This window comes from Anguilla anguilla, chromosome 10 (genome assembly GCF_013347855.1).
Source record: "Anguilla anguilla isolate fAngAng1 chromosome 10, fAngAng1.pri, whole genome shotgun sequence".
Classification (NCBI taxonomy): Eukaryota; Metazoa; Chordata; class Actinopteri; order Anguilliformes; family Anguillidae; genus Anguilla; species Anguilla anguilla.
In genome coordinates, this window is record NC_049210.1 from 37,062,306 (window position 1) to 37,087,697 (window position 25,392).

Genomic DNA, 25,392 nt, shown 5'->3' on the forward strand with positions numbered 1-25,392 from the left:
GCTTCTCTATTTTTAGACTTAATTCTCAGTGCGAGTCATTCGAGAAATAAACCAAAGTGTAACCGTACAACTGTGAACTGAGTAAAAAGTTTCAATTTGTATCAAGTATACAGACAAAGTATACAAATTCCAGCTATGGAAACACTAGGTTCTCATGCACTACCACCTCTTATTCTTGAAATGCTCAGAGATTGCACTTAGAGTGCTCCTACAAAACAGATTGTTTTGCCCCAGAAACATACTCTGGGGGACGGTGATTTTATCTTTGTGCTAACCTACTGAATAGCCTGTGAATTATTGTCTGTTCAATGGATCCATCTTAAAGTTCTACTAAAAGCATATTGGTCTCCCCTGGAGTTCCAGTTTGAGTACTCTACCAAAAACGGACTTGCAAACACAATCATTTAAATATTGGACACACAGCTTTACATAAATATCCAAATACAAAGCGCATGAATCTTTTGTTCACAGTAATAACGTGATTGTTTGCAGTCTTTCCTGCTCTCCTTTCATGTGTCAAGATCAACACCGAAAGTAATCGCTCATGCATTTTTCTGCAATAAAAAGTTTATTGTTCAGCAATCCTTTGAAATTAACCGCAGCAAAATATTACACCATAATTTCCAGTTACAATAGCTTGTAGCCACAATATAATGAGAAAAGCTCCCAGGACTCAAAGCAATGCAGATAAATCATGATTGTACAATGCTTTAATTAAAGTAGCTATCTTTGATATGACGCACATTCCATGTTTTACCCAGAGTCAGACACTGTGAAAGACAAACACAGTGGTTACTGGAGAAAATTTGCCAAAATGGGGAAAAAAAGCACAAATGCTATTAAAAGTAAAGTCCCTGGGGAAATGGTGTCCGATTCGATTTCAGTTTGTGCATTATGAGACATTCAGCAGTTCAACAAAAGCAACTACTACTCTGAAGAATAATTATTGCTAAAACGCAGAATGAAACCACTGTGCGCAATGCACTGTCACCCTTTTGGAAACACCATTATGTTTTGGTAGCTTCTTGAAATAAAGTAGATAGAATTTGTGTTTCGTAATGGGAAAAGGCCAAGGTAAGACTGGCATGCTAACTGCATCACAAATGCATATCATAATCTGTCTTGACTTAAGATATAATGTTCACAGCAGGGTTGTGGGACAAGGACAGGGGAAAGGAACTCAGAGCAATTCAAGTATTACAATTGCAAATCACCCCAGATACTGTTTTATTAATATAATATTCCATAAAGTTTGTGCTAGAGGAAGTTGTATTGGCCTGCACGAGTGCAGTTTCGATCCACTTAGTGGACATTTGCGGTTCGCCATTCGTTCCATGTTACCGTGATGAATGTAGACATGAACATGCGCAACACTGATAAAAACTTTCACACAATGATTCACGCCCTTTCTACCAAAAATGTACAACCAGAGGCCAGTCCTTATAATGTGTGAAATTCATACCCGTCCAGGTTCATAGACTCAAAAGGACTCTAATAGTCACGCTGCTTCCCTGTCTGGTATTTCTCGATAATGATACTGTGTGTTTATTGATGAGCTGTGTTTCTTGGGTTTCCCTGGAGGGTCAGGATGGGCTTGAAGCGTACTGCTGCAGCAGCTTTGAGTGGCAGGTGTTGCAGACTCGGACCGGGTTGATTGAAGAGGGCAGAGGCAGCTCATTGGCCAGACAGCTCTCGCAGAACACCTCGCTGCAGTTCTCGCACTGTCTCTGCAACAAAAAGCCATAGAGGTTCCATGCCACTCATACTGTATATGTTGATATTTAACTTTAGTTAAGTGATACTTGTTTTCCGCTTAAAATGGGGTGCAAAGATTAATGAAAAGAGTAGAGCAGAGTACTATTTGTGGTTTAGACTACAGATGGCAATAAGTCATTCTGTCATGTCTTAAGTACAGTACCTTGGTTCTTGTCAGAGAGTCCGTCTCCTCACACATATTGCAGATTGATGGCTGAATGTCTTCAGTTAATGACTGATCCTTGGAAAGATTACAAAAAGAGAATGAAATGTTCACTATAGAAGCATTATGTCCTTTTCTGTACTCAAAAAATAGCAGGTAAATCAGGGCTCAAATACAGGGCAGGCTACTCTCCATATTAGTAGCTATAAAGAAGAAAACTGTGTCAGTTTGACAACGTTATGGTAATGATAATGCTATTAGTGTTGAAAGACCTTACTGAACATTCCAGGCAAGGACACACAACATACCTGATCATCCTCAGTTTGTGACAACGACCTTAAAGAAGAGAAAAACACGTTGCGTAACTGCACAAATTCTCAATTAAACGATACTTATGGTCAGATCGTTTACAAACAAGGGGTTGGACAGACACTTCCTCCCACTCACGTGTTCGAACCAAGACTTTCCTTCTCCAACACTGTCCGCAGTTGATCGTTCTCTTTCCTGACTGCCTCCAACTCCTAATTGGAGGAGTTGGGAAAATATGGACATTTACTACTGTGTCAGTAAAACTGGCCTGATTCTACAAAATTACACATCACAGAAAGACTCTAACAGCTGTAATGAACACTCCTAGAGTTGAACATATTCACTCCACAAGGCTTAATTGTCCAACAATAGATAGGACCACCAAAAAGTTTATAAAGTTGAACAGAGCTATGTAGTTTCAGATCAAACATTATGGTTCCCTGAAATGGGGGGTCTACCTATAAGAAGTGCTGCAAATTTTACATGGTGAAACCAAAGTGTATAAAAATATCGAAGCTATGAATCTATGCTTTAACGACGTGAATTGTTTGATTGCAAATATAAAAGTGTGGAGTACAAAGGCAAATCAAGAAAAAAAAGTATTTGTCCTGAAAATTATGGAGGACACTGCATCTGTTCACACCTTTCTTATGTCCTCCATCTGCTTCTTGACATCTTTCTGTGGGGAGGGGGGCGGCTTCTCCCCTGATGGGGTGTCGATGTGGGCAGCCCCGCCCTTCCGTTCCCTTTCTTTCTTCAACTCCATCCCCAATGCATGCCTGTAAAACACCCAACACCCACCGTATAACGTTAGCCTCAGCAATTGCATCCCCAGGTGCACAACTGTAAAACACCTAACACTTGCTAACTTATTACACCCACCGCATAACATTAGGGCTCAGGAGCTGCATCCCCAACGTACGCCTGTCAAACACACCGAACAACCGCTACCTTCTACACCCCACCATTTGCCTTGGTGTTCATCATGACAAACATGTTTTTCAGTTTGGGGAAAATTGAAAATTTCGCAGGTGAGCAGTTAATAACAGGTTAAACTTTAATAATTTTTCTTAATGCTCTGCTGGCAGCTCCTTCAGTTATTGGAATATACATGCAAAACTACCACAGATAACAACAGCCTCGGGTCTGGTCCAGACCTCCGAACATGAACCTGACCTTAAATGAGACCAAGGCTCATGATGTTCGTTCGTGCTCTAGTACAGTCAAGACTTTACTGAAACTCTGTCATGTGGGCTGATCTAATAAATGTGACCTGATTATGCTGCTAATCAGTGAAGAAACAACTTCTGCCTTCCAGAGCCTGGTCAACTTCCACAGCCACATGTTCAACTGTGAATGTAAATAACTACGCAACACTGATCACCGAAGACATTTTGTGCAAATTATTTAAAGATATTGAGTTCCAGTGGGATTGTTAGCAGTACAGGTAAGATGAAGTACATCTATTAAGTGCTACAGCAGGTGGACTATTCCTCAAAGGGAACACACTGATCTGGTGAGTGCCCCAAGTGGGCTCATTAAATTTTAAAAAAAAAAAAACATTGTACAGCATTTTAGACACTGTGGACATCTTTTTGCATTGTGATTCTAATGTGGCTTAATTTGTCGACTTCTGTTTCTTGGATAACGTTTTACTGTATACTTGCCTGTGACATACATAGTGACCATTGATGAAAAGCAGTATATAAATATTAATAACATATCATTAATAAAAACATGCTAGCACATGAGTATTATTATTTTTGTAATTATTAACACTGATACTGTACCTCTGCTTCATCAGTTGCTCCACCTCCAGCTGCAGGCTCTCGATCTTGTCACCAAACTCCTGCTTGAAGAGCCGGTTGGCTTCGTTGGCCAGGTCCCGCTCCCGCTCTGCCTGCCTGGATCTGGGTTCGAGCCACATGAACTTGTGGTAAAACCGAAAGTCGGGGTGGGGAGAAACACCCCCTCCCATATTAAAGGGGGGGGTGGGGGGTTAAAAAAGAAAAAAAGAAAGCAAAACGCAAATGGCAGCTTGGAGATGAAAGGAATGGGGGGTGACATCATTCTTTCCACCAAAAGAATGGAAGGCTATGTCCAAACATGGTGAACCAGGCCGATTCGTTTTCAAACTGTCGTTTTATTAAGCCGTTTTTACTGCTTTTTACATCAGTTTTAAAACAACACACATTTTCCTATTTTTTCCTTCCAATATGCTGCCGATTAATTAATAACTCAGCCACAACTTCCATACAAACAACAACCTTACACTTGCGTTAGGCAGCTTAAACTTTGCACCCCAGTGAAATATTAGGATCATGAGTAATTCACTTTGTGTTTCACTTTCGGTGATTCCTGCTAACGTGAGTTCAATGACTTCATGTAGTTCAGCCACGTCATTGATCAGCACACAGAAGTGAAACCAAAAGGTTAGTTTTAATTATGTACATGTTTATTTTCCAAATCTTTTACACACCTCTCGTACACGTTTATATTGTACTTAAAGACGACATCAGCCTTTCCAACTCATTTGCATAATGGATGACAGCCATTCAACCAAAAAACCAGCTCCCTTTAAATCTGAATCTATATAAGCATGAATGCTGCTGCAGAACCTAGAGCTCACTGTTGTTCACCAGTGCAATGTAAGTGTAACCACAGTTTTTTAAAAAACTAAAGAATCCTTTATTGAATACCAAATACTGTATAATCAACAGGTTGTTACATACTGTTAAATGTTTCTTAAATTTCATTGTTATTGGGGGGGGGGGGGGAAATCCATTGTCCAACAATGAGAGGGACACAGCTGCATTTTAGCCTGGATAAATGGCATTATTAATTAAGAGTAGTGTGTGTTTAAGTATTCCTTTGACACCTAGTCATATCAGTGCCACAATACTCTGAATTTTCTTCCACGTCCAAACGTTCTTTAGAACAGGCCACTTAGAATGATGTTCACACAGAGCAGCACTTCTAATCCCCTCTATCCCTAAGAAAAACATTACTCTGCCTATGAACAGAATGGGATGTCATCTCCCATTTTGACGCTAAACTAAACTAGACATGGGGAGTAGCAACAGGAAGGAAATGCAATTCTCAAGAGACATAGTTTAAGGATATAAACCGTGCTAAAGAAAAATAAATCAATACAAAGTAACTGCTCATGGATTGATTCTTTCCGGCTATATAGGTCTTTTTTCCTGTAATCCGCACAAACATAGGAAAAGGAACTGGTCTAGCAGGTGCTGATGGAGATAAGGGGGAATTCCCTGAAGACTAGAGAAAACCACCTTGGGGTTTTGTGAAACAAACGAATGTGTTTAACAGAATTGTTTTTTCTTTTTTTTCCCACCCATATTTCGATATTATGCCAGAATTGATAATCATAGTCTGACAGACTTTGGGGTTTTGTAAAACAATTGATTGTGTTTTACGTTTTATTTATTTCGTTTTTCCCATTTCCGTATTACACAGGATTTGATCATCTGAGTCTGACGGGTTAATGAAACGGTCACGTTCACTGCTTAGTCCTGTGACTGAAGCAGCTTCTCTGCCGCAGAGTTAAGATTTCGGGCCTGTTTCACCAAGTCTTTTTCCCTGTCCAGGAAACAAAATAAAATCAGCAATGGGGGGTGGGTGAAAATGGTGCGAAAGAACAAAATAATGAGAAAAAGAAGAGGAAAAAAAGCCATTATTATCGGACAGGATAACCCGCTGGCCTGAAAAAAGCATGTCCTGACGAGGGAGAGAGGAAGTGTGCATCTCCAACAGGAAGTAATGAGGGGGAAGGCTGGCAAGGAGCGTGTTCCGGTTATGACAACTAATCAAAACAATCTTTACACAACAACTCCCTTGTTTCTCTTTGGAACGAGGCAACCACAAAATGAACCGTCAAAATTGAATTACAAATCATAAACTGCAAAACCAGTGGGCATTTCTTCAAAGAGCTTTTGGCCTGGGCTTACATCAGTATTTTAGATGACGCCTTGTGGGCGATGTAAACTAGTACCTACCTCTGTTCCAGCTGTTTGATAGTTGCTGCCATCTGGTTGGCCTTGTCTTCCAAGCGGCTGATTATTTCACTCTTCTGTTTCACGGCGACCTCTGTACCCTGTGTGCAGACCATACCACATCACACCACTGTGCTGTATATTAGAGCTGGCATTCCTGACAGCCTGGACTACCCTTGTTTAACTGTTATTTACAGCCAGTGCTCTCTTTGGAATAACATGCTGCCTTGCAAAGACAAACACATAAAACATATTCTTAAAGGGAACCATCTCCTCCCTCAGGGGAAATACTAAAGCAATCCTTCGGATGTGTGAACTGTAAATTACTTCTAAACATTTAAATGTATTGAAAGCACATTTCTGAGAACAGACCAAAAAAAACTGTCTGTCTGTCTATCCATCTATTTGTCTTTCCCTCCACCCTTCCCCTGGACGAGTGTGACTGGGCCCCAGCGGTACCTGGGACTTGTGGGATAGCTCGTGGTTGAGGGTGCGCAGGTCGTCCAGCTGCTGCCGAAGCTCCACCAGGGCGTCCTGCTTCTCGCAGATGTCCTTCTCCAGCATCTTCATGGAGAGCTCCATCTCCTGCTTCATCCCAATCTGGAGCTCCAGCTCTCTCTCCACGTCCTGAGGGAGGGCCCAAGGTTAGGCTCGCGCTAACACCCCTGCCCACCCCTGGAATCAACTACTATTAGCATATTCCACTATCGTGACACTCATATTCAACTATCCTGACACTCATATTCAACTATCGTAACACTCATATATCATTATCCTGATACTCTCCTTTTCCATGACGCCAAATGTCGTAAAAAACAAGTGTTGCATCAGCAAGACATAATTACCTATGTTTACGTGTAACTACCAAAAAAATAAGATGCACATGGACAGATCAAAGAGATACTGACCAATCGCAGCTGGGTTTCCTCCTTGAGCTGTTTGCGCGCCTCTCCCAGGACCTGGCCGTCCGCCACGTCATCAGGTTTTGACGCCTGCGTGGACACACCACACATCCACTCCACAGTCGGCCATTTTACAGTCTCAGTTCCAGCCTCAATGCTCTGTATTACACATGGGCTGCTGCAGTGTCATAAAGCTATTATCCTAAGCTGCTCTCTCAGACTGCGCTTCAGGCAGTCTGCCATATCAGTAATGAAGTCCAGGAAAGACAGCGGAGGAAAGTCCAGGGGTCAGAAAGCAAAGGTCCCGCCATGAGCTTCTTCTACCTAAGAACTCAGCTCAGCTAGCTAATTAGTTCTACCGCCCGCTGAAGAATTGTGCTAATTAGCAAATTCACAATGAGGTTGGAACAAAATACTGGGGAGGATTTCTACTTTCTGAAACTGGATTTCCCACCCCTGGGACAGACATCTTAAGGGGGAAGGTAATTAAGGCCTATCCAAGCATAAGAATATCATGGAGACATAGCACAGCAAATATATACCAGTAAATGTTCTTTAAATGTCCTACAAAGAAATGATCCCTTAAGGTTTCTCCAAAATGCACATGTACTCAATAAAGTCTGATATGAGCGGAGTAAGAAATGAAAATGTCTGTCAGTAATATTTATTAGTTTTAACCTAGGATGTTTTGATTAGGCTTCAGATGCTTAGGTGTTTCCAAAATAAAAAAACAAGGGTCTAAGGAGGTGTAAATACCTTGCGATTGGACTCCAGCATGTGAGAACTCTCCTCCTTTACCAGTTCCAGATCCTCCTGAAGAGTGATGATCCGGTTGTTAGCAACTGCAAGCTAAAAAAAAGGGGAAGGAGAACAGAACAGCAAAGTTTCATAAAATGTGTGGAGTAAAATGGAGACAAAAAGACGAAATGAAATGATGTGTGTGCTTGCATGTGCACTTGCATCTGTGAGGGCATTGCAGCAGTGTTCATAAATGGGCCTGTGGAGTTGCAAGTTCAAATCATACAAGGAGCACTGCTGCTGTTCCACTGAACAACCAATATCAGAAGGGCATCCGTTTCAAAACAGATTTGAAAGGACAGAATAAGACAAAAGACATAATGTTCTGCCTGTACAACCCTGTCTACTTAGCACACCATGCCAATTAAATAATTGCATTTTCTGAATTCAAACCTGACTATAAATTAATGTTCTACCACTTTAGTCTGCTCTTCAATAAATATCCAGCTTTGTAAATGGATAATATGCCAAATATGAACTATGGACATAATCACAGGAAAATAAAGAATAAAATAACACATACTATCAATAACTGGCTGATGTGAACTAATAATATTGTTTTCCCCTGGAGAGCATAGTAATTTGATTGGATAGGAGCTAATGACTGCTGGTAATTGTACTAATTTGATTGGTTCTTGGAGTTAATGATGCACAGTAGCTCCTTCCATAATGAGGTTTATAAAACCTTCCATTCCCAACAGTAAAGATCAGAACACAAAAGAATAAACAACGGGAAAATTCCAACCTCTTCTGTTAACTTTGAATTGGACCTCTCGAGGGCATCCACTTTAGCTTGGAGATTGTTGACCGAGGCACTGTTTAAGGAGAGGAATAACAGTGATTCCAGCAGTTTAAAGTAAATCCACATAGGCATAGAGCACATGTCTTCAATGACAGGTCTGTCTAAATACCCGTACCTCAAATGTCTATTTAGTTCTTCAACGTAATTCTTCTGGTCAAGAATGGCGGTTATCTGTCCATCGCTGAAACACAGAAGGGAGACACAAGGATGCAGTTTTTAAGCAGTGGGTAGAGGAAATAGCAGAAAAAAGCTTTCATCCCCGACACAGACTCACCCTTCTGCACTTTTGCTGCTGTGGCCTCCATCCTTTAGGTACATGGAGAAATCTATAACACCGACCTGCAAGTGCGCGCAAGACAGAGGAGGAACGTCAACCACCATTACAGAAACAACATATGGAGTTAACAGCACAGGGTGCGTTTTCATGCACACAATTTGCAATGGTCACGTAAATGCCTTTATCTGATTATCTTCATTGGCCTAAGGTCACAATCGGCGTTTTCAAATCCCAATTAAGACACTTGGATTTTTGCCCAATCATTTGATTTTTGTTGGTGCATGCAGACATCTTACTCCTGATTTCTTTCCGCATTTCGAAACTGCACGTGTCAGGTAGAAGTTGAAGATCACAGACGAAATCAAGAATGGGTATTGTGTGCATTGTTTCCGTTGAGCACACGCTGATTATGGAAAGAGTCATGCAAATGCAGCTTCTGGAGTAACTGCATTACTTCAATCCATGTGTACTCAATCTAAATATTGCCATAAATTGCTCCCATTATTGGGGTGCTGGTGTGCATGTAAATGTAGCCATTAACTCACTCGGTTCCACATGCTGCCGAACTGTAACAGAAGAAACCGTGCTCAACTAATGCATGCAGCTCATAACCAGACCAGTGCGCTAATGACAAAATGCTAGCCCATCCGCAGACTGAGCAGCACGAAGATGATATGCATCCTGTAGTAAGAGGTGAAGTCACCTGAGAGTCTAGATCTTCTCCCTTCATGCAGAGGTTAGCGTCAATAACATTGAGCCCCACCAACAGGCCCGCGATCACAGCTCCTTCTTCCTCCATCATTAAGGCATTTGCTTCATAGAACTCACTGAGGGGAAAAGCACACACTGTTAACCACATAAAAACCACACACTTCCTTCATTAGTATTTTACACCTAAACTTGATAAGTATACAATATTTTAATGCCTGTCAAATCTGTCCTGTATATATTTGAAAATGTATCAATTGTTGGCTTTCCATAATATACAGTATATGACCTATGCTAATATCTTATTCTTTACATATATGATTTTATATTTTACTTCATGTTCAGATAGATTGCTGTTTTTGTAAAAACTGGAAAAATGCCCTTAAATCTTCACATTTATACAATAAATTTGGTAACATATAAAAGGACGAGAGAGTGTTGAAATGTGCAGTATGAAAACGGACGTGCCTGAGCAAATCCTTCCGGTTGATTATGGTCTTCATATAATCGGACAGTTTCTTCTGCATCAGGGCCAGACGAAGCCATGCCCTACCCCTTCCCAGGGGTGTTCTGGAAGGGAGGGGGGAGCAAAGTTTTTAGATCAAATAAGATTACATATTGTATTAAATAATAACCCAAAAACCCTAAAACCCTTGACTTTTAGCCTTCCCTCTCATTTCCCACCAAATAGACACTAAATTCACAATGGCAGTATATGGTTCAGTGTCTTAAGTGGAGAATAAAAAGCTAATCTTAGTTAGACATTGTCCACAGCCTGGAACCTTAAATTCACAAAATCCTTTGGTGGATTGGTTGTCAGGCACCATGAGACACATGATTAATGTATGGCCTGCTTTCATTTCAAAATGAACAAAAATAGGTCACCATTACATTATTGTCACCAGAGATAGAATATTACTCTGGTAAAAACCTCACATTGGTCAAAAATATAGGTTCTTTCATATGGCACTATAGACCAGATGCTTAAGAAGTTGCTTACTTCAGACCTGGAAGCTCCTTCACGCTGGCTGTTATTTCACCTGCTTCTGGGGTTAACTTCTCCACCAACTCCAAAGGGCCCCAGAAAGACTTGTTCTGCCCAAGGAACGTCTTCTTGCCTACAATACAGAAACATCATTTAATCTTCTCCAGAACACAACCCATTTAATTACTATAGATGTTGAGCATATATGTTCTGATGGACATTCAGTAAATAACAACAATGGCATTTGAAGCATCCTGCTGCAGGTTTTGGGCTTGAGTTTGTTTTGACTGCTATATAGGCTTTGAGGTCTTGCTGCCCAGTTGGCAAGCTGCAAGGCTATCATAATGCATAGCTTTCCAGATGACTAGGCATGAAACGTTGAAAGGAGTTACACAATCAGTTATTATATAAGGACATGTGCTGTTTTGAAACTGATGTTCAAAAATTGAGCACACTGGATATGAATAATAAGTGGAAAAGTATGTCTGAAGCAGAACATGCCGATATAGTTCTTCCTCGGATTAGCCATAATATCAATTTCACACAACAGGCAACAAACAGACATGTTATTACTATGTGACTTCACTTTACGACTGCAACTGTATCATTCAGCTTGTGCCACAAATCTGCACATCAGCCAAAACTAAAGCAAAGCATCCGTAAGCCCACACCTGACAACACAGCTGGAGACAACTGTGGTCTAAAGCTAAGATAATTATATGCAGAATGGCAGAGCAATCAAAATCGACAGGTAACAGAACCTACCAATCAGCAGGCAGTATCAGTCTTGTCATTACATAATAAACAAGTGACGCTCCGCCCTGCAACGAGAGGCTATCTGTGCATTAGCAGTGCAGTTAAGCACACAGCCGTCACAAGCGGTAAATAAGCCTGGCCAAACAAAGAAAGCCTGCCACCCGGCTGATCGGCGAAGCCACTAGGGGGCGTACTTTTCAGGCCGTGCTTCAGACAGTGCTCCATCACCACGAAGAACTGCTGGAGGGGGGCGTAGTCCGAGTCCAGGGTCCGGCCCAGGTTGAGGGCGGACTCGATCAGGCCCTTAATGCTCAGCTTGGCCATGTTCATCAGGTTGAGCCTCTCGATGGCGACTGGGTCTTTGGGATCTAAAGCAGAGGGACGAGAACGGTGAGGATAAAAGGTGCCCTTGTGCTGGTCGCCATGGTGATGGCACTCAAACAAGCTGAAGAGCCATTCAATGGCATTCAGCTATGATTAGGCCTACATCTGGAAAATGAAAGAGTGTTTACTTTTATCTGTAAGGCCTGGGTCAAATATGTGTTCGGAATTCTATAACTCTTTAGAAGCCTGTAAAATTTTTAAACCAAAACTTACATTTCATCACATGTACGTTTCATTTACTAGAGAAAAAGAAAAAAAAAACATAAAAACCCACCACTGGAAAATTAAAGCCTGAAGCCAGGAAATGTGGTTGGAAAGCAAAGCAAAATCTCTGGAAAGCAGTGGTTCAGAACATGAGCAGAGAGACAGAAATGAGAGCCTGCGAAATTAATTCAGTGTTATTCAGTGCAGGTGGCTGGAGAGACGGCTGTTAGTAGGCTGCAGAATGTGTGTGTGTGTGTGTGCACGTGTGTGTGTGTGCATTTCACAATACAGACTTTGTACAGCACCACAGACCCTGAAGTGTGCTGCTCTTTATAAGGGCAGATTGTCTGTCAGAGCTAGCCCCTACAGGCTTCATAGAATAAACTGAAGGAAGGACTGGAAAAAATGGTTGTAAACTGACATTTTGTCATAACAAGTGCATTCTATCCTTACTGCTACAAATGGTTATAGCCTAGTTTTAGCAGATTCAAAGATCTGAACAGTGGGAAAAAAAATGAGAATATCAATAAAGCTTAATGGAATGGCCAAGAGAAAAAATTTAATATGAACTTGGTAGCATTAAAAACAGTAGGCCTAATTTCATGCAGTCTAGAAATACAGTCATGTGTTTGTTTTCTTTGACACTGTGAATTGCCTTATATATAGACACAGGAGATATTTTTATTCACAACAACAATAATATTCTGGACATTATGAGAAAATTCAGTGACTCACAACATGAATCCATTCGCTGCCGCATTACAACAAATATTTTCACTATAATTTTTCTACAGTGCTTTCCAAAGTTCAAGAACAGATTTTTTTCACACCTTTGAAATCTGACACATTCAAGCAGTAAACACAGTGCACTTGATAATACATAAAGGTTATTCATACAGTGGCTTCATAGCCTTGGCATGGGACTCAAGGTTATAAAACAGAGGGTAGCATGGCTACAGCCGGTGGGTAAAACCACTAATAGATCTGGAACATGTAGTCAGAGAGAGGTGGGAAATAAGACCTTGTAGGCTGACAGTGAGGGCCCGTTAGAGGCACACGGACATCGGAGAGAGAAAGAGAGCGAGACGGTGGTTAAGGTACTGTAAGGTTCTATTGCTGCAGAAGCTCCTCTCACAGAACACAGGTCGGGGAGAGGGCTTGAATGCTATGCTGTAATACTCACCTTTGAACTGATCAAATATTTGTATTTACTCCGCCAAATCTGTCAAAATCTTTCATGATTTTTTTTTTCAAAGAGCAACAAAAAGGAACAAAGACAAGAAAAGAAAAAAGAACAGTGTGCCATGGATTCAGTAGGCCTACATTCATAAGTTACCAAAAACAAAGAGGTGAAAGGCACAGCCCTAGTAAACATTTCCGTTGCCTTTCATAAGAAGATGCAAATACAGCAAAACCCATTTCACGACCAAAGGAGAAATCCTGCCCTCGGTGGTTATGAAAAGTCGGAAATTATATTTATGCCTTTCATTTTTATGTTCTAGATCTGAAATACCAATAGGTTTGCAAGCCAAGAAACTGCATCTCAATAATAACACCCCAGGCAGGAATCAAATTCAGTGTGGCACATTTGAAACCTTGGATGCTGATCCTGCCTTGGCAATTCGATGACAAATGCATTTGCATAGCTCCAGTTTAAATCGACATACTGTAAATATATGGACCCAGTTGCATCCGAAACAGTACAAGGTGCTGCACCTGAATGCACCCAAATCAATTTATGATGAGTCGACAATGAGATTTCCCCACCTGAGTGCGACAGTATCGGGCAGTCGGCCAAGTGTGCCTATCTCCATTAGGAACAGCTTATGTGCACAGGCTGCCAGGACTTTGGTCTCCAATGCAATAGAGGAAAGCCACCAATGCACAGACCTGATTTATCAACCCTCCGCGGTTGCCAGGGTTATTAAATGCAAACTAGACGGGGGCCATCGTAAACGGTGTAGGCTATTGCGCGTTCCCGCACATCGACCCGCTCGCTGTCTCCCTGGCTGGTTTTTATAGGCGTTAGAAGGAGCCAGGAATACAAAATGTCTGTAACTCATGGTGACCATAAAACAATCCAATGTCATATCCGTTCTGCTGGAACCTGTGTCATGCTGCCATATATCATCAGAGCAGACGTAATCAAAGGCAGCTCAGGCTTCATGCATTGATTTAATTCAGAAAATCACACATTACTACACATAGGCTATTACTCCCCCATCCTGTTAAACTGTCAGCAAATTCAATTATTAATGCGGGCATCAATGAGTAACCTCCAATAATCGAGAGCGAGTGGGCTTATCATTGACCTAGTCAACACGTTTACGCTGCAGGAGTAACAGGTTGAGCATTTTCTTTAAAGGAAGCCGTTAAGATGATAATCCTGAGGAACTGTTTTCCTCCCTCAATAATTTACACGCAGCGGTTCACCAAACATAGATGCTAACAGCTAAGAGACAGAATGAAGAATTTCAACTGGCAACTGGACATTTCATTGTGGAAAATAAATGTGCTAAGTTACGTTAACTAGCCTATATCTTAAGCTTGACAATGATTCCAAATCAAAACCATTAAAAAGGAGAGAGAGCGATAGCCTAATTAGGAACAGAAATGTGTGACGCTCGCAAGAGAAAATGTGTGAGTCTCCTGCACTAAGCGTGATCTTATTTTGTAAGCTACAACTGCAGCTTGCCTCGGCCTACAAAGATTCGGCTAAATATGTCCTGATAGAAATAGGGTATTGATGATTTGTAGGCTATTATATCACATTCTTACATCAGTATACAATTTTTGTGAACTGCTTTCAAGACTATAAGCCTACCTCTTGAATAGCCTAGAATAAACAGTGGCATGAATGCAAGGCTAATATATCTTAAAGAGGGTACCCTAGCCTGGGTTTGCATCAATCTTTCATCAAGGAAATTGCTTTAAAAGTAAATATATTTATTAATCATATGGAAAACTCTCAAACATTAGATTCATTACATTAGATACAGTAATCACAGAAAGTAGATTTTGTACAGCTTTGCATCTTCTCAGAATAACTAAAACATTATTTTGACCTACTGTAGGACCAAGGGTGCAAAGATGAAAAAAATAGGCCTACAAATAGTTAAATTTTGTGCCACGGCCAATACCAACTTTTCTGCCAAAAAATGACTGTACTAAATCAGAAAATTGAATATTTTTCAAAGAACGCGGACAAAAATCCAGACCATATACACTTCAAAAAACCTAAAACAGCAGGTGCCATATGTTAAACAATTTTAACCAAACCTCACTGCAATGCAACTATAACACACGCGAGCACTTCTGCAAAAGAACAGCTCAATGAAAGGTATGAGCGTGTAATTAGAAAATTCTTTATTCTTTGTATCATATGCACATCCTGACTTTCTGCCCTTTGCAGAAATAACAGAAATTTTATTTTATTTTTCTGCAAATGGCAGCTTTTTGCTCTCATGCACCTTGCCGATAAACACAGCTTTGCACAGTAGCCGAGTACAACATTCTGGCTCGTTGCATCACGCATGAAAGAGCGCGTTCTGTGAATACCATTACAGTGACCCACAGACAGTCCGCAGACCCCACTAACCCCGATTACAGCGAGCCTGGCGAGCCCCGCCTCGCAGCTTGCTCATTACCCCCCCCCCCCCCCGCCCAACACCCCCACACCGCCCTTACGTACCTTCGTGGGCCGGCTCAGGGTCGGGGGTGAGGGAAATGTCGTTGAGCTCGCGCAGACAGAGCCACTCCCCGTCCACAGAGACCCTAAAGTTGCACAGGTAAATGGTCTCTCGGGCCGCCTGCGTGATCTTGTCGGTGGTGGGGGTCGGGGCCTCGCTCTGGGGCGTCAGGTCAGACATGATGACTCAGCTGGCACGGCGACGGCAGCGGAAAACTCTATCCCCGATGCCAGGTGACGAAAAAACGCCCTACTCCCCCCTCCCAAAAAAAGGCAACAGAAACCCTCAGCTTCTGCTCTCCTGGTAGCTGATGCACAAGCTACAGCGGACAGAGAAAAGGAAGAACAAAAAAAACAAAAAAAGGGGGAACAGGAAAGGAGGAGTGGCTGACAGCGATCCTCAGCGGCAGGACTAAAAGAGATGCTGCTCTTTTCTCTACCTCCTCAACTCCCCCCGCGCCCCCCTCATCCCCCCCTCCCACAGATCACAGATGCGCGCGGGCAACAGAGCCGTCGTCTCGGAAACAAAAGCCCGGCCAGCTGTCGCCGCTCACTCTGCTGTTCCCAGCTTCCCGGCCGCGGGGGTTTGGAAGAGCCGCAAAAAGCCTGTCACCGGTCCCGGAAGAAAACCTTCCGCTCCCCCTGTTGAGCTGGCCTCGGACTAATTGGATTGGCTGCGTGCAGTGCAGTGCAGTGTGCTGGGGTGGGGTGGGTGTATACCAAAATGGCCGCCTGATGAGCTGTATTGAAATTCATGCGTCACGTGTGCCGGGGGCACCAGCAGAAAAAAAAAAAAATGAAAATCCCAAGAAGCCTGACTGATGCTGCTGATGCAATGGAAGCGCATCTACCTCTCTGGTATTGACAGCATTCCTTGTGTGAGAAGCAGGCCTGTTAATCAAATGCAGATTGATTCTGTTTCCGATGTAATGCCTCCATGCATCCTTTGCCCACTGCCACCTTGCATAAGAACTACTGTCAGAAAAATCCAGGCTCAGCATTAGGAAAATAATGAAAATGATAGCATCTAGAAGTTTGGTGAACTGTCCGATTTAACAACTAAATATTAAATGTTCCCTTCCGGAGGAAATAAACTCTGTTACACAAAGACTGATGCCGCAATGTGCAAACACTCCATTGCTTCTCAAATCTTTTAACATCTCATCCAGGAAAATCAATAAAGGCCATTATGTTCACACTTTTATCGCTCAGAGTAAATTGCTATTCAGCCACTGAGTGATGAGACTGCAGCACCGTCATTACAATGACTTTGCTTTAGCACAAGACCATCTGTGCTCTGAGCTGTAAAATTTGACCAAACTAAAGTTTAATGAGATCTTAGATAGCACCGTTGAAGTGGCAACTGCAATTGCCACACACATTTCTTATCCAGCAAAGAGAATCAGTAGGCCTACACAGACCTAAAAATTTAACACTTTCAATAACAAAAAAATGAACTCCCTGCAACTGTACAGACTAGTCCTATGACAAGGATAATGACATCAATGGGAATGACAATCAAACAAAAGGCCAATGTGATGCATGCATGTGGCAAGGTGTTCTTTGTGAGATCAGAATGCAGTATAATACAAGCAACATCAAAATTACCCCCAGAAAACAAAATATATTTCCTGCCAACCTACTGGCATCTTAACAAGAACATGCAAAGGCAATTGCCCTGTATAGTTTTTCCCCCAGAAATGTCCATTCTTTTTCAAGTGTTCTTGCAGTAAGTTAATACCATCAACGTGATTCCAGAAGAAAAAATAATTATGCAAGCTGCTCAATGTAAGTGGAATGGAATGCCATTGCCGAGGTTATACACTACATTTCCAAAGGTATGTGGACAACTCCTTTGCTGCTGGAAGAGCCTCCACTCTTCTGGGAAGGGTTTCCAGTCAATTTAGAAACATGGCTGCGGGGATTTGCTTCCATTCAGTCGCAAGAGCATTAGTGAGGTCGGGCACTGATGCTGGGCGTAAGGCCTGGCTCCCAGTCGGCATTCCATTTCATCCCAAAGGTGTTCGATGGGGTAGAGGTCAGGGCTCTGTGCAGGCTAGTCAAGTTCTTCCCCACCAAACTCAGCAAACCATTTCTTTATGGACCTTGCTTTGTGCACGGGGGTATTGTCATGCAGAAACAGAAAAGGGCCTTCCCCAAACTGTTGCCACAAATTTGTAAGCGCACAATTCTCTAGAATATCAATGCATGCTGTAGCATTAAGATTTCCCCTCACTGGAACAAATGGGCCTACCCCACACCATGAAAAATGGCCACAGACCATTATTCCTCCTCCACCAAACTTTACACATGGAATTATGCATTCCTCCAAACCCAGATTCATCCATCAGACTGCCAGATAGTGAAACGTGCTTCCTTACTCCAGAGAATGCGTTTCCACTGCTCCAGAGTCCAATGGCGGCGTGATTTACACAACTCCAGCTGATGCTTGGCATTGGGCATGATGATCTTAGGCTTGTGCGAGGCTGTTCGGCCATGGAAACCCATTTGATGAAGCTCTCGACAAACACTTCTTGTACTGATGTTGTTTTCAGGGGTAGTTAGGAACTCTGTAGTGAGTGTTGCAACCAGGGACAGTTGATTTTTACATGCTACATGCTTCAGAACTCAGTGATCCCGTTCTGTGAGCTTGTGTGGCCTACTGCTTCATGGATGCGCTGCTGTTGCTCCTATATATTTCCACTTCACAATAACAGCACTTACAGTTGACTGGAGCAGCTCTAGCAGGGCGTAAATCTGACGAACTGACTTGTTGGAAAGGTGGCATCCTATGACAGTGCCAAGTTGAAAGTCGCTGAGTTCTTCAGTACGACCCATTCTACTGCTAATGTTTGTCAATGGAGATTGCGTGGCTGTATGCTTGATTTTATGCACATGTTAGCAATGGTGTGGCTGAAATAGCAAAACCAGTAATTAGAAGGGGTGTCCACATACTTTTGGAAATGTAGTGTATCTTGAGTAAAACAATGTATGGTAATGTATTATATAGGCTATATTATGCAACCTACTTCTTTCCCTGAAAGTAATGTGACGAATAAATACAGTTAGACGTGCGTTCATTAGTTGTTTTTTGCTCAGACCCAGTTTGATGTATTGCGTTGTGTTAAGCCTGAGAGAAAAAAAATAATTATTTAGCCTAAAGAAGTACTAAAACAAAGAGCGCACTGTTATGCAAACTGGCGAGCGCTTGCGCTTCAGACAACCATCAATAAATCTGATAGACCGGCCAACAAAAAGCAATTCTCAGTTTCAAATAAAAATATCGCCGTCTTCCAGTACATCCAGAATTGACAGACTACCTTTCCTGCAATCGCAAAGCAATGGCATAAATGTATTAGATGCATTTACGCTTAATTTTGAAGGTTTTGCGAAGTGCAGACAGGGTGGCAGCCAACATTCCTCTTTAAGGTGTTAGGAATTACTTCTAGCAAAATTGTGAATTACATTAGCTACACGGGCATCAAATAGGCCTACATCGTTGTTTTTTAATAAATTAAATATGGCACACCTACCTCCCCCATTATTTTCCTATTATTTATGTCTAGAGAGCGTCACTTTGGGTCACGAATGACCGCTTTTCATCAGTATATAAGTTGCCGTGATATGCCGCATAAGATTCTATCGATGCGATGAATTAAATATGAAACCGCCGCTTCTGGGACCACAGCGTGCGTCTATTGCTTAGGCCCTACTCATGAAGCTTTTTCCAGTTAGACAAGTTTTTTTGTGTTTGTCCACTACCAGTATCTGCTTGCGTCAATTCAGGAGATAGCTACCATACTACCTGGCTAAATCCAATCCAATAATACGCCAGTAGACATGGCAAATATGCTACCCATAAGAGGTGAGCACGTAAAGCAAGCTAGATAAATATAAATGTCCATTGATTATAATGGAAAATATACAATTTAAGAGTTAGCCTAGTCGATTTCAGATCCTCTTCACAGACACACATCTGAATCGCTGCAACAGTAGACTACTTCTGTTTAGATAAGCAGAAGTTGAAAATTCCCCCTGGCATCTCCTACACCGAATTTAGTTAACGCATAATTTCCTGAGTTAATCCTATTTATATCCTAGTTCAAACACATGCCACTCGTGATACGGGTGTCACTGTCGAGATTTCCTTGCTATCTTGATGTTTTCAATGCTTTGCACCCACACGGATTGTTAGTTTTACCGTAATTTCCGTAATTGATGTTGCCTCAACTGTGATTTGACAATACGGACCATTTGTAGGCCAACATCCGTCTGACGATAACATTTTTTTCCTGTTAGTAATGCAGTTAATGTAATAGGCATTCGTGTCAGCATTCATTTCTTTTACCCTAGTGATCGATGTCTCACTACTTGCTTGGACTATTAGTTTGCCTTTTCCGATACCCGCTCGTGAACTGTCACTTAATTAGCCTATCAAAGTAGGCTACATGAAAAGTTGTCCGACATCGCCTAATTTACGCAGCCAACACGGCCTACTTTAGGTTGGCAAAGCAACGGCCTGGGGAAACTAACATAAATTCGGTTCTTATTTGCTTACGTTTTGGTGATTAAAATTTCAACGACTGGTGGAGCTGTTATTAGGAGCCTTGGACAGATAGTGCTGTTGTCGTTAGCCAATGCCTACCGTTTCCGTTTGCCCTTTTGACCCATGAAGATACATTGCTAAACTAGCTAACCTAACCGTAGATGAATTCCCCTGTAATGCATTCAGTTGCATACCCTGTTTTTTCCGCCCCACACACCAGGAAAAAAAATGTTAATTAAACAGATCGACCTGCCATCAATGGCTTATTTATCATGTGACTGTGACGAACAACCGCACACAAATGATATGGCATAGATGGGACATTGGGAAGGGCACCCAGATATTTTAGTAGCCTTGGTTAGTTTAGGGTGGAAAATGCATTAGGCTTTGTGTTGGAAATAATGTCCAGTTTACTCTCCCACATCCCAAATACACAGAAAAAGATCATTTCGCTCAGCTCCATATGCTACTTCGGAAGAACGCGCTTCGTTTCACTCGTGTTGCGGCGGTCGGTGCGCGAAAAGACGCTCCTTGCACACAACCAGCGAATGTTACAGCAAATCAACTACATAATCAAACGTTTAAGGTTTCGTTTTACCTTTGGGACTCAACGCAGACGTTTTAAACAACTTCGCCAAATGTCAACACTTACTTTTACTCCTGATTTTCTGAATCTGAAACTCATACTGTGGTGATTCAGGAAGCTGGGGCTCCCGCTTTGTGAACTGTATGTTCCCAGAGCTTAATGCCTCTTTAAAGTATATGACCGAGGTAGGAGAGAACGATTCTTCTGGGCTGCTGGCGTAATGTCCGTTATTGTCTTGTTGCTGTGACATTCCACCCGCATCAGAAGGGGCCAAATGTTCTGAAACTTGCAAATCCCTGACGCGTCCTGGTGATGCTGAATACTGCTCCGCCATCTTCAGTTTAAATTCATGTGACTCTTTTCCTGTCTCAGCAGAACGAATGCAAAGTCATAGCCAAACTTAAATTCGATTGTAATCCTCGTGAAAGGCTGTGATCTCTGTTGGGTTTATTGAACGGAAAGAATCTGTCATATCGCATTATAGCATTTTCTGACCTATTCTAAAAGTAAGAACTTGAGAAGGACAAGCTTCATGTCTCTAGTATGACGTTTACGCCGTTTGTTTACCTGAGCACCAAACTTGCCAGTGTTCTTAAAGGCATAGTGCACTTCCAGAAATGCATAAAATGCCACAACAATGATTGTGCAATATGGATGATTATGAATGATAATGTTGAATGGAAGGCGTGGTGGGAATTACTTTAAAACCAAGCAATGAAGACAAACTAGTTAATAATTTTACCCTGTAAAATTAATAGCTAATACTGCCGTAGGCGAGAGAGCCAGCTTACGTCAATTAGAAATAATAGGTTATTGTTGCTGAAATGTAAGAAGCACGTAAGCGTGCGCGCACACAGAAAAAATGTAGGTCAAATATATATATATATATATATATATATATGCTATCTGTATGTATAGGGGAGCTTTTTTGCCTTTTATAACACGGACAAGTCATTACTCCAGAAAGAGCCAAACTGGTGAACTGAAGGGCTAACCTTAAAATAAATAAAATGTCCTTCCTATTTCAGGTGGCATCATCCTAACATTAAGTTGTTTGCGAGTTCAGTGTGATTGCGCCATAACATTTTCATTTGTATTAGTTTCTCAAATGAACCACAAGGTGGCAGCAGGTGGATTACAGTTTTTTATTATTATTTTTAATTAAAAGGTAAGAATTAAATTAAAAATGCAGATAAAATATATAAATTCGTTTTTGGTTTATTTGTTTTCACTTGAAGCTGTTGGAGGAAAGTTAAACTGTGTGTCTGTGTGTGTGTATGTGTGTGTGCACATATGCTTGTGGGTTTAAGACAGTGTGTACGCACATCCAAAGTAACCACTGGGTCATGACAACGCACAGTGACAGGCTTGATATATGGCCAGTACGGCAAATAACAATGTTTGCGATAGGTGGCGTGGGTCATCTTTAATGAACACACAGTCAAGGGTTTTCCCGCTGTCGGCAGTGCTGAGTATGCCACTGATGAAGCTTTAATTCAGTGCAACATCTCCAAGGGGACAGTTTTGTTTTGTCTTTTTTTAATCCCACCACCTTTCCCCCAATTTAGAGATCATCTTTATTAGTTTGATTAACAAATACATTTATGACTGTGCCCCCACCCCTACCTCAAGAAGCCAAAAGCCCCCACCCCTCACAGACATATGGGAAGTGCATTGTTTTGATTGACAAGTGGATCCTGCTGTTGTGATTTCTCACGGTTATGTTGTTGCTTGTCCATGGAAAGCATCGCATTTGTGATCATCCCTGATTGGCATTAGATAATGAATTGGATGAAAAAAATGGGCAGGTTGACTGCAGTCCTTTGAAAATAAAGATGACATCAAGAATTACAAAATGTTTTCAGGATATCAGTAGTGTTACTGTTAACGTGCTTGCTGGATGTAGCCTGTTTTATTTGGGGCCTTCACCTTCTCAAACGTTTCCAGCAATAACACATGCCTGAATTCCCCATGTTGTTTACAGAGTTTATCAGCTGTTCATAGGTCAGCCCTCTGAGTCCAGGAATTCCCTGCTCATGAGAACGTGATGAAAACCACACACCCTCAAAATGCTTACATTAAAAACAAAGTGGATGTACAAAGTTTACCACAAATCTGCAAACAGGAGAGCACAGATTCTTTATAAAATACACAGTAATGCAATGTAGGAGGCTGCATTACTGGGTGTTTTATTTTGAGCTACACTTTGAGCTACATTTTATGTATGAATAAGGTGCTATACAAATAAAGCTTATTATTATTATTAAAGCTTATTATTATTTAAATCTACTGCTTCCTAAGAGCATTCAATATTGAAAGCAAGCTGTATAAATGTAATTTATCCAAATTGATTATGCTGTGTCTGGGCTGGTATTACTGTTTAACATGGATGTATTTATTTAAATTCTCATTTTTTTGGTGAGTCCCATTGAGATATCCACCTCTTTTTCAAGCGAGCCCTGGACAAGAGAATCAACAAGCCAAGCAACAAAATTAACAGTCTACCCTTCTTACATTTCCCAAAACCAGTTTCTAATGCCTTGAATCAATGTTCATTTAAGACTTCTTGTATCTGTATTTCTTATACCCATTCTCCCCTCCCCCTCCCCTCTCCTTTCAGTTTCTGTTTGTTGGGGGACAGAGTTTCTGTGTGGTAATTACAGTACTTTCCCTGCATGCTTTTTTTCTAAAAAAAACAGTAGTAAAATGAGGGTTGGTACTACAGGGGGGCATCAACATCTGAAAATACCTATAATGACATACTATGTCTGAGGCAAGGGTTCAAGGAGAGAAATTGACATTTCTACTGCATTCCACTTTGCACTTGCTGCTAACTCTTCCAAGGAAGAGAGCCCTGTTGTTCATTGCTTGCGACAAGCTGCCATCGATAAGCAGGCACTGGGGGAATCTCCCATTTATGGGCATTGATATGAGAACAGCTCACTAACGAGTTGGCCTTATGACCTCCAGCAGATTAGGATTGTGGATTACTTGTGAAAGATTAGTTGAGAAATCTACTCCTGTTTGGTAAAGCTATCAATTATTCACAGTCCTTTGCCCTAACTACCAAGTTTAAACAAAAGCATTCAGGAGCTACAGGATGTCTTTCAAGTTAAACATCTCTGCACATTCCCATGATATTCACTTCCCAAAAATTTTAAAAAAAATTTTTTTCAGGTATAAGCCTACATTCACACCAACAGCTTCCTTTGACGTATTTGTTTCTCTTCTCGCCATTTAAACCCCAGACACATCTAATAGCATGGTGCCTTCCAAATGATCTATTCCAAAGCAATTTAGTACAACGGTGAATGCAGCTGAGTGCCTTGGAATGGGAGCCAAACGCAAGAAACCTACAGTTGGCCTCAACCCTTTTCTGAATACTTTAATGAGCATTTCTGCCATTTGTTTTTGCTCTGTATTCACCCAAGCTTTGTCAGCTATAATGTGCCTTATGGATTTATAGGCTGTAATAATTTTGGTTATCACATTTACTGCATGCAACCTTTTTTTTTATTGTTTGGTTGATTGGTCAGGTTTATAAACATTTTCTGGATTAAACACAGAGTGAGGGAGGGAAAGAGAGGGTGAAAGGGCAAGATAAAGATGGTAAACCATAAAACACATCTTTTTGGATGTGGAGACAGAGTCATGGATGTTTCTAGGGTAATAATAAAAGGTAGTACTCTGACAGAGCACATCAGCAACTTTAAAAGCCCCTGGGCTGGGAAATGAGAGGTAACACATTACCTCCCCTTCCCATTTACATTCCTCGGGCAGCGTGTTCAGCGCCACTGCCGGCAGCAATAGCACAAAGATGCTTTACACAGAAGCTTATAACATCACAAAACATAGTGACTTGATGCCCATAATTAGGTGTCATTATTTAATGGTGACTTATTTTCAAATTGATTTGTTTCATTGGTGCACATTATAATAAATTATACTGTTTTCCTCTTGTTGAAAAAGGCAAGATTTACTCATCACAAGGTACTTCCAAAAATGTTTTTCTTACATCGATATCAGTGTGTTTAACTAACACTGCTGACGTATATATAACTGTAAATAGTTAATAGGAACTGTAACTAAGGACTACTATTTCTTTGTCGATGTATACGTACAGGTCCCATTCTCCTGAACTTTCCACGGAAGTATTCGCTATATTTTCTCAGCATGAGAAAAAAAAACCACAAGGAGGCAGACTAAGACCTGGACCAGAATGTACTGTCTGATTTCTTACAGTTCTTTCGATTCCAAGAACCGAGATTAGGTACCAGTCAATGCATACGATATCAGGAGATATTTAATATTCATATATAGATAAAATGTACAAAACATATTAACAAATGCAGTGCTTCTTTTACATGGTTTAGTGTGCTAACTTTTGGGCCTTGTAGGGCGCTTATCAGATCAAAATTGCAGTCATTGTTTCTTACACAAAAGTTAAATTACCTTTTAGCAATGGTAACTTCCGAAGTTAGTTCTTTCGGCTTAAAGTAGCACAATCACTTATTCT

The 25,392-nt window shown here is 41.4% G+C and overlaps 1 protein-coding gene across 7 annotated transcripts; it reads right to left on the reverse strand.

Moving 5' to 3' along the window:
- Nucleotides 1-547: 547 nt before the first annotated feature.
- Nucleotides 548-21,458, reverse strand: rufy3 (RUN and FYVE domain containing 3). 7 transcript variants are annotated; one of them, XM_035436255.1, is made up of 19 exons: nt 20,943-21,458; nt 11,663-11,836; nt 10,728-10,845; nt 10,196-10,297; nt 9,723-9,846; nt 9,565-9,585; nt 9,017-9,081; nt 8,858-8,923; nt 8,686-8,755; nt 7,899-7,991; nt 7,149-7,232; nt 6,700-6,867; nt 6,244-6,341; nt 4,018-4,137; nt 2,871-3,006; nt 2,366-2,439; nt 2,227-2,254; nt 1,919-1,996; nt 548-1,727 (listed from the first exon to the last, which is right to left on the reverse strand). In XM_035436255.1, the coding sequence occupies exons 1-19, from the start codon at nt 21,208-21,210 to the stop codon at nt 1,584-1,586; spliced, it is 2,031 nt and encodes a 676-aa protein (XP_035292146.1). In that variant the 5' UTR covers nt 21,211-21,458; the 3' UTR covers nt 548-1,583. The 7 variants fall into 7 exon arrangements, with proteins under 7 accessions (XP_035292146.1, XP_035292151.1, XP_035292149.1 ...); XM_035436260.1 differs by lacking the exon at nt 20,943-21,458 and adding an exon at nt 20,303-20,884; XM_035436258.1 differs by lacking the exon at nt 20,943-21,458 and adding an exon at nt 15,748-16,200.
- Between the last annotated feature and the right edge of the window lie 3,934 nt (nt 21,459-25,392).

Excerpts from the sequence above, each read along its gene's own strand:
- rufy3 (XM_035436255.1), bottom strand. The coding sequence starts at position 21,210 with ATGGCGGAGCAGTATTCAGCATCACCAGGACGCGTCAGGGATTTGCAA. Across the intron at positions 10,298-10,727 it reads AAGGAGCTTCCAGGTCTGAA|AACACCCCTGGGAAGGGGTA; the intron begins GTAAGCAACTTC and ends CCTCCCTTCCAG. Across the intron at positions 8,924-9,016 it reads AGCAGCAAAAGTGCAGAAGG|CGATGGACAGATAACCGCCA; the intron begins GTGAGTCTGTGT and ends TCTGTGTTTCAG.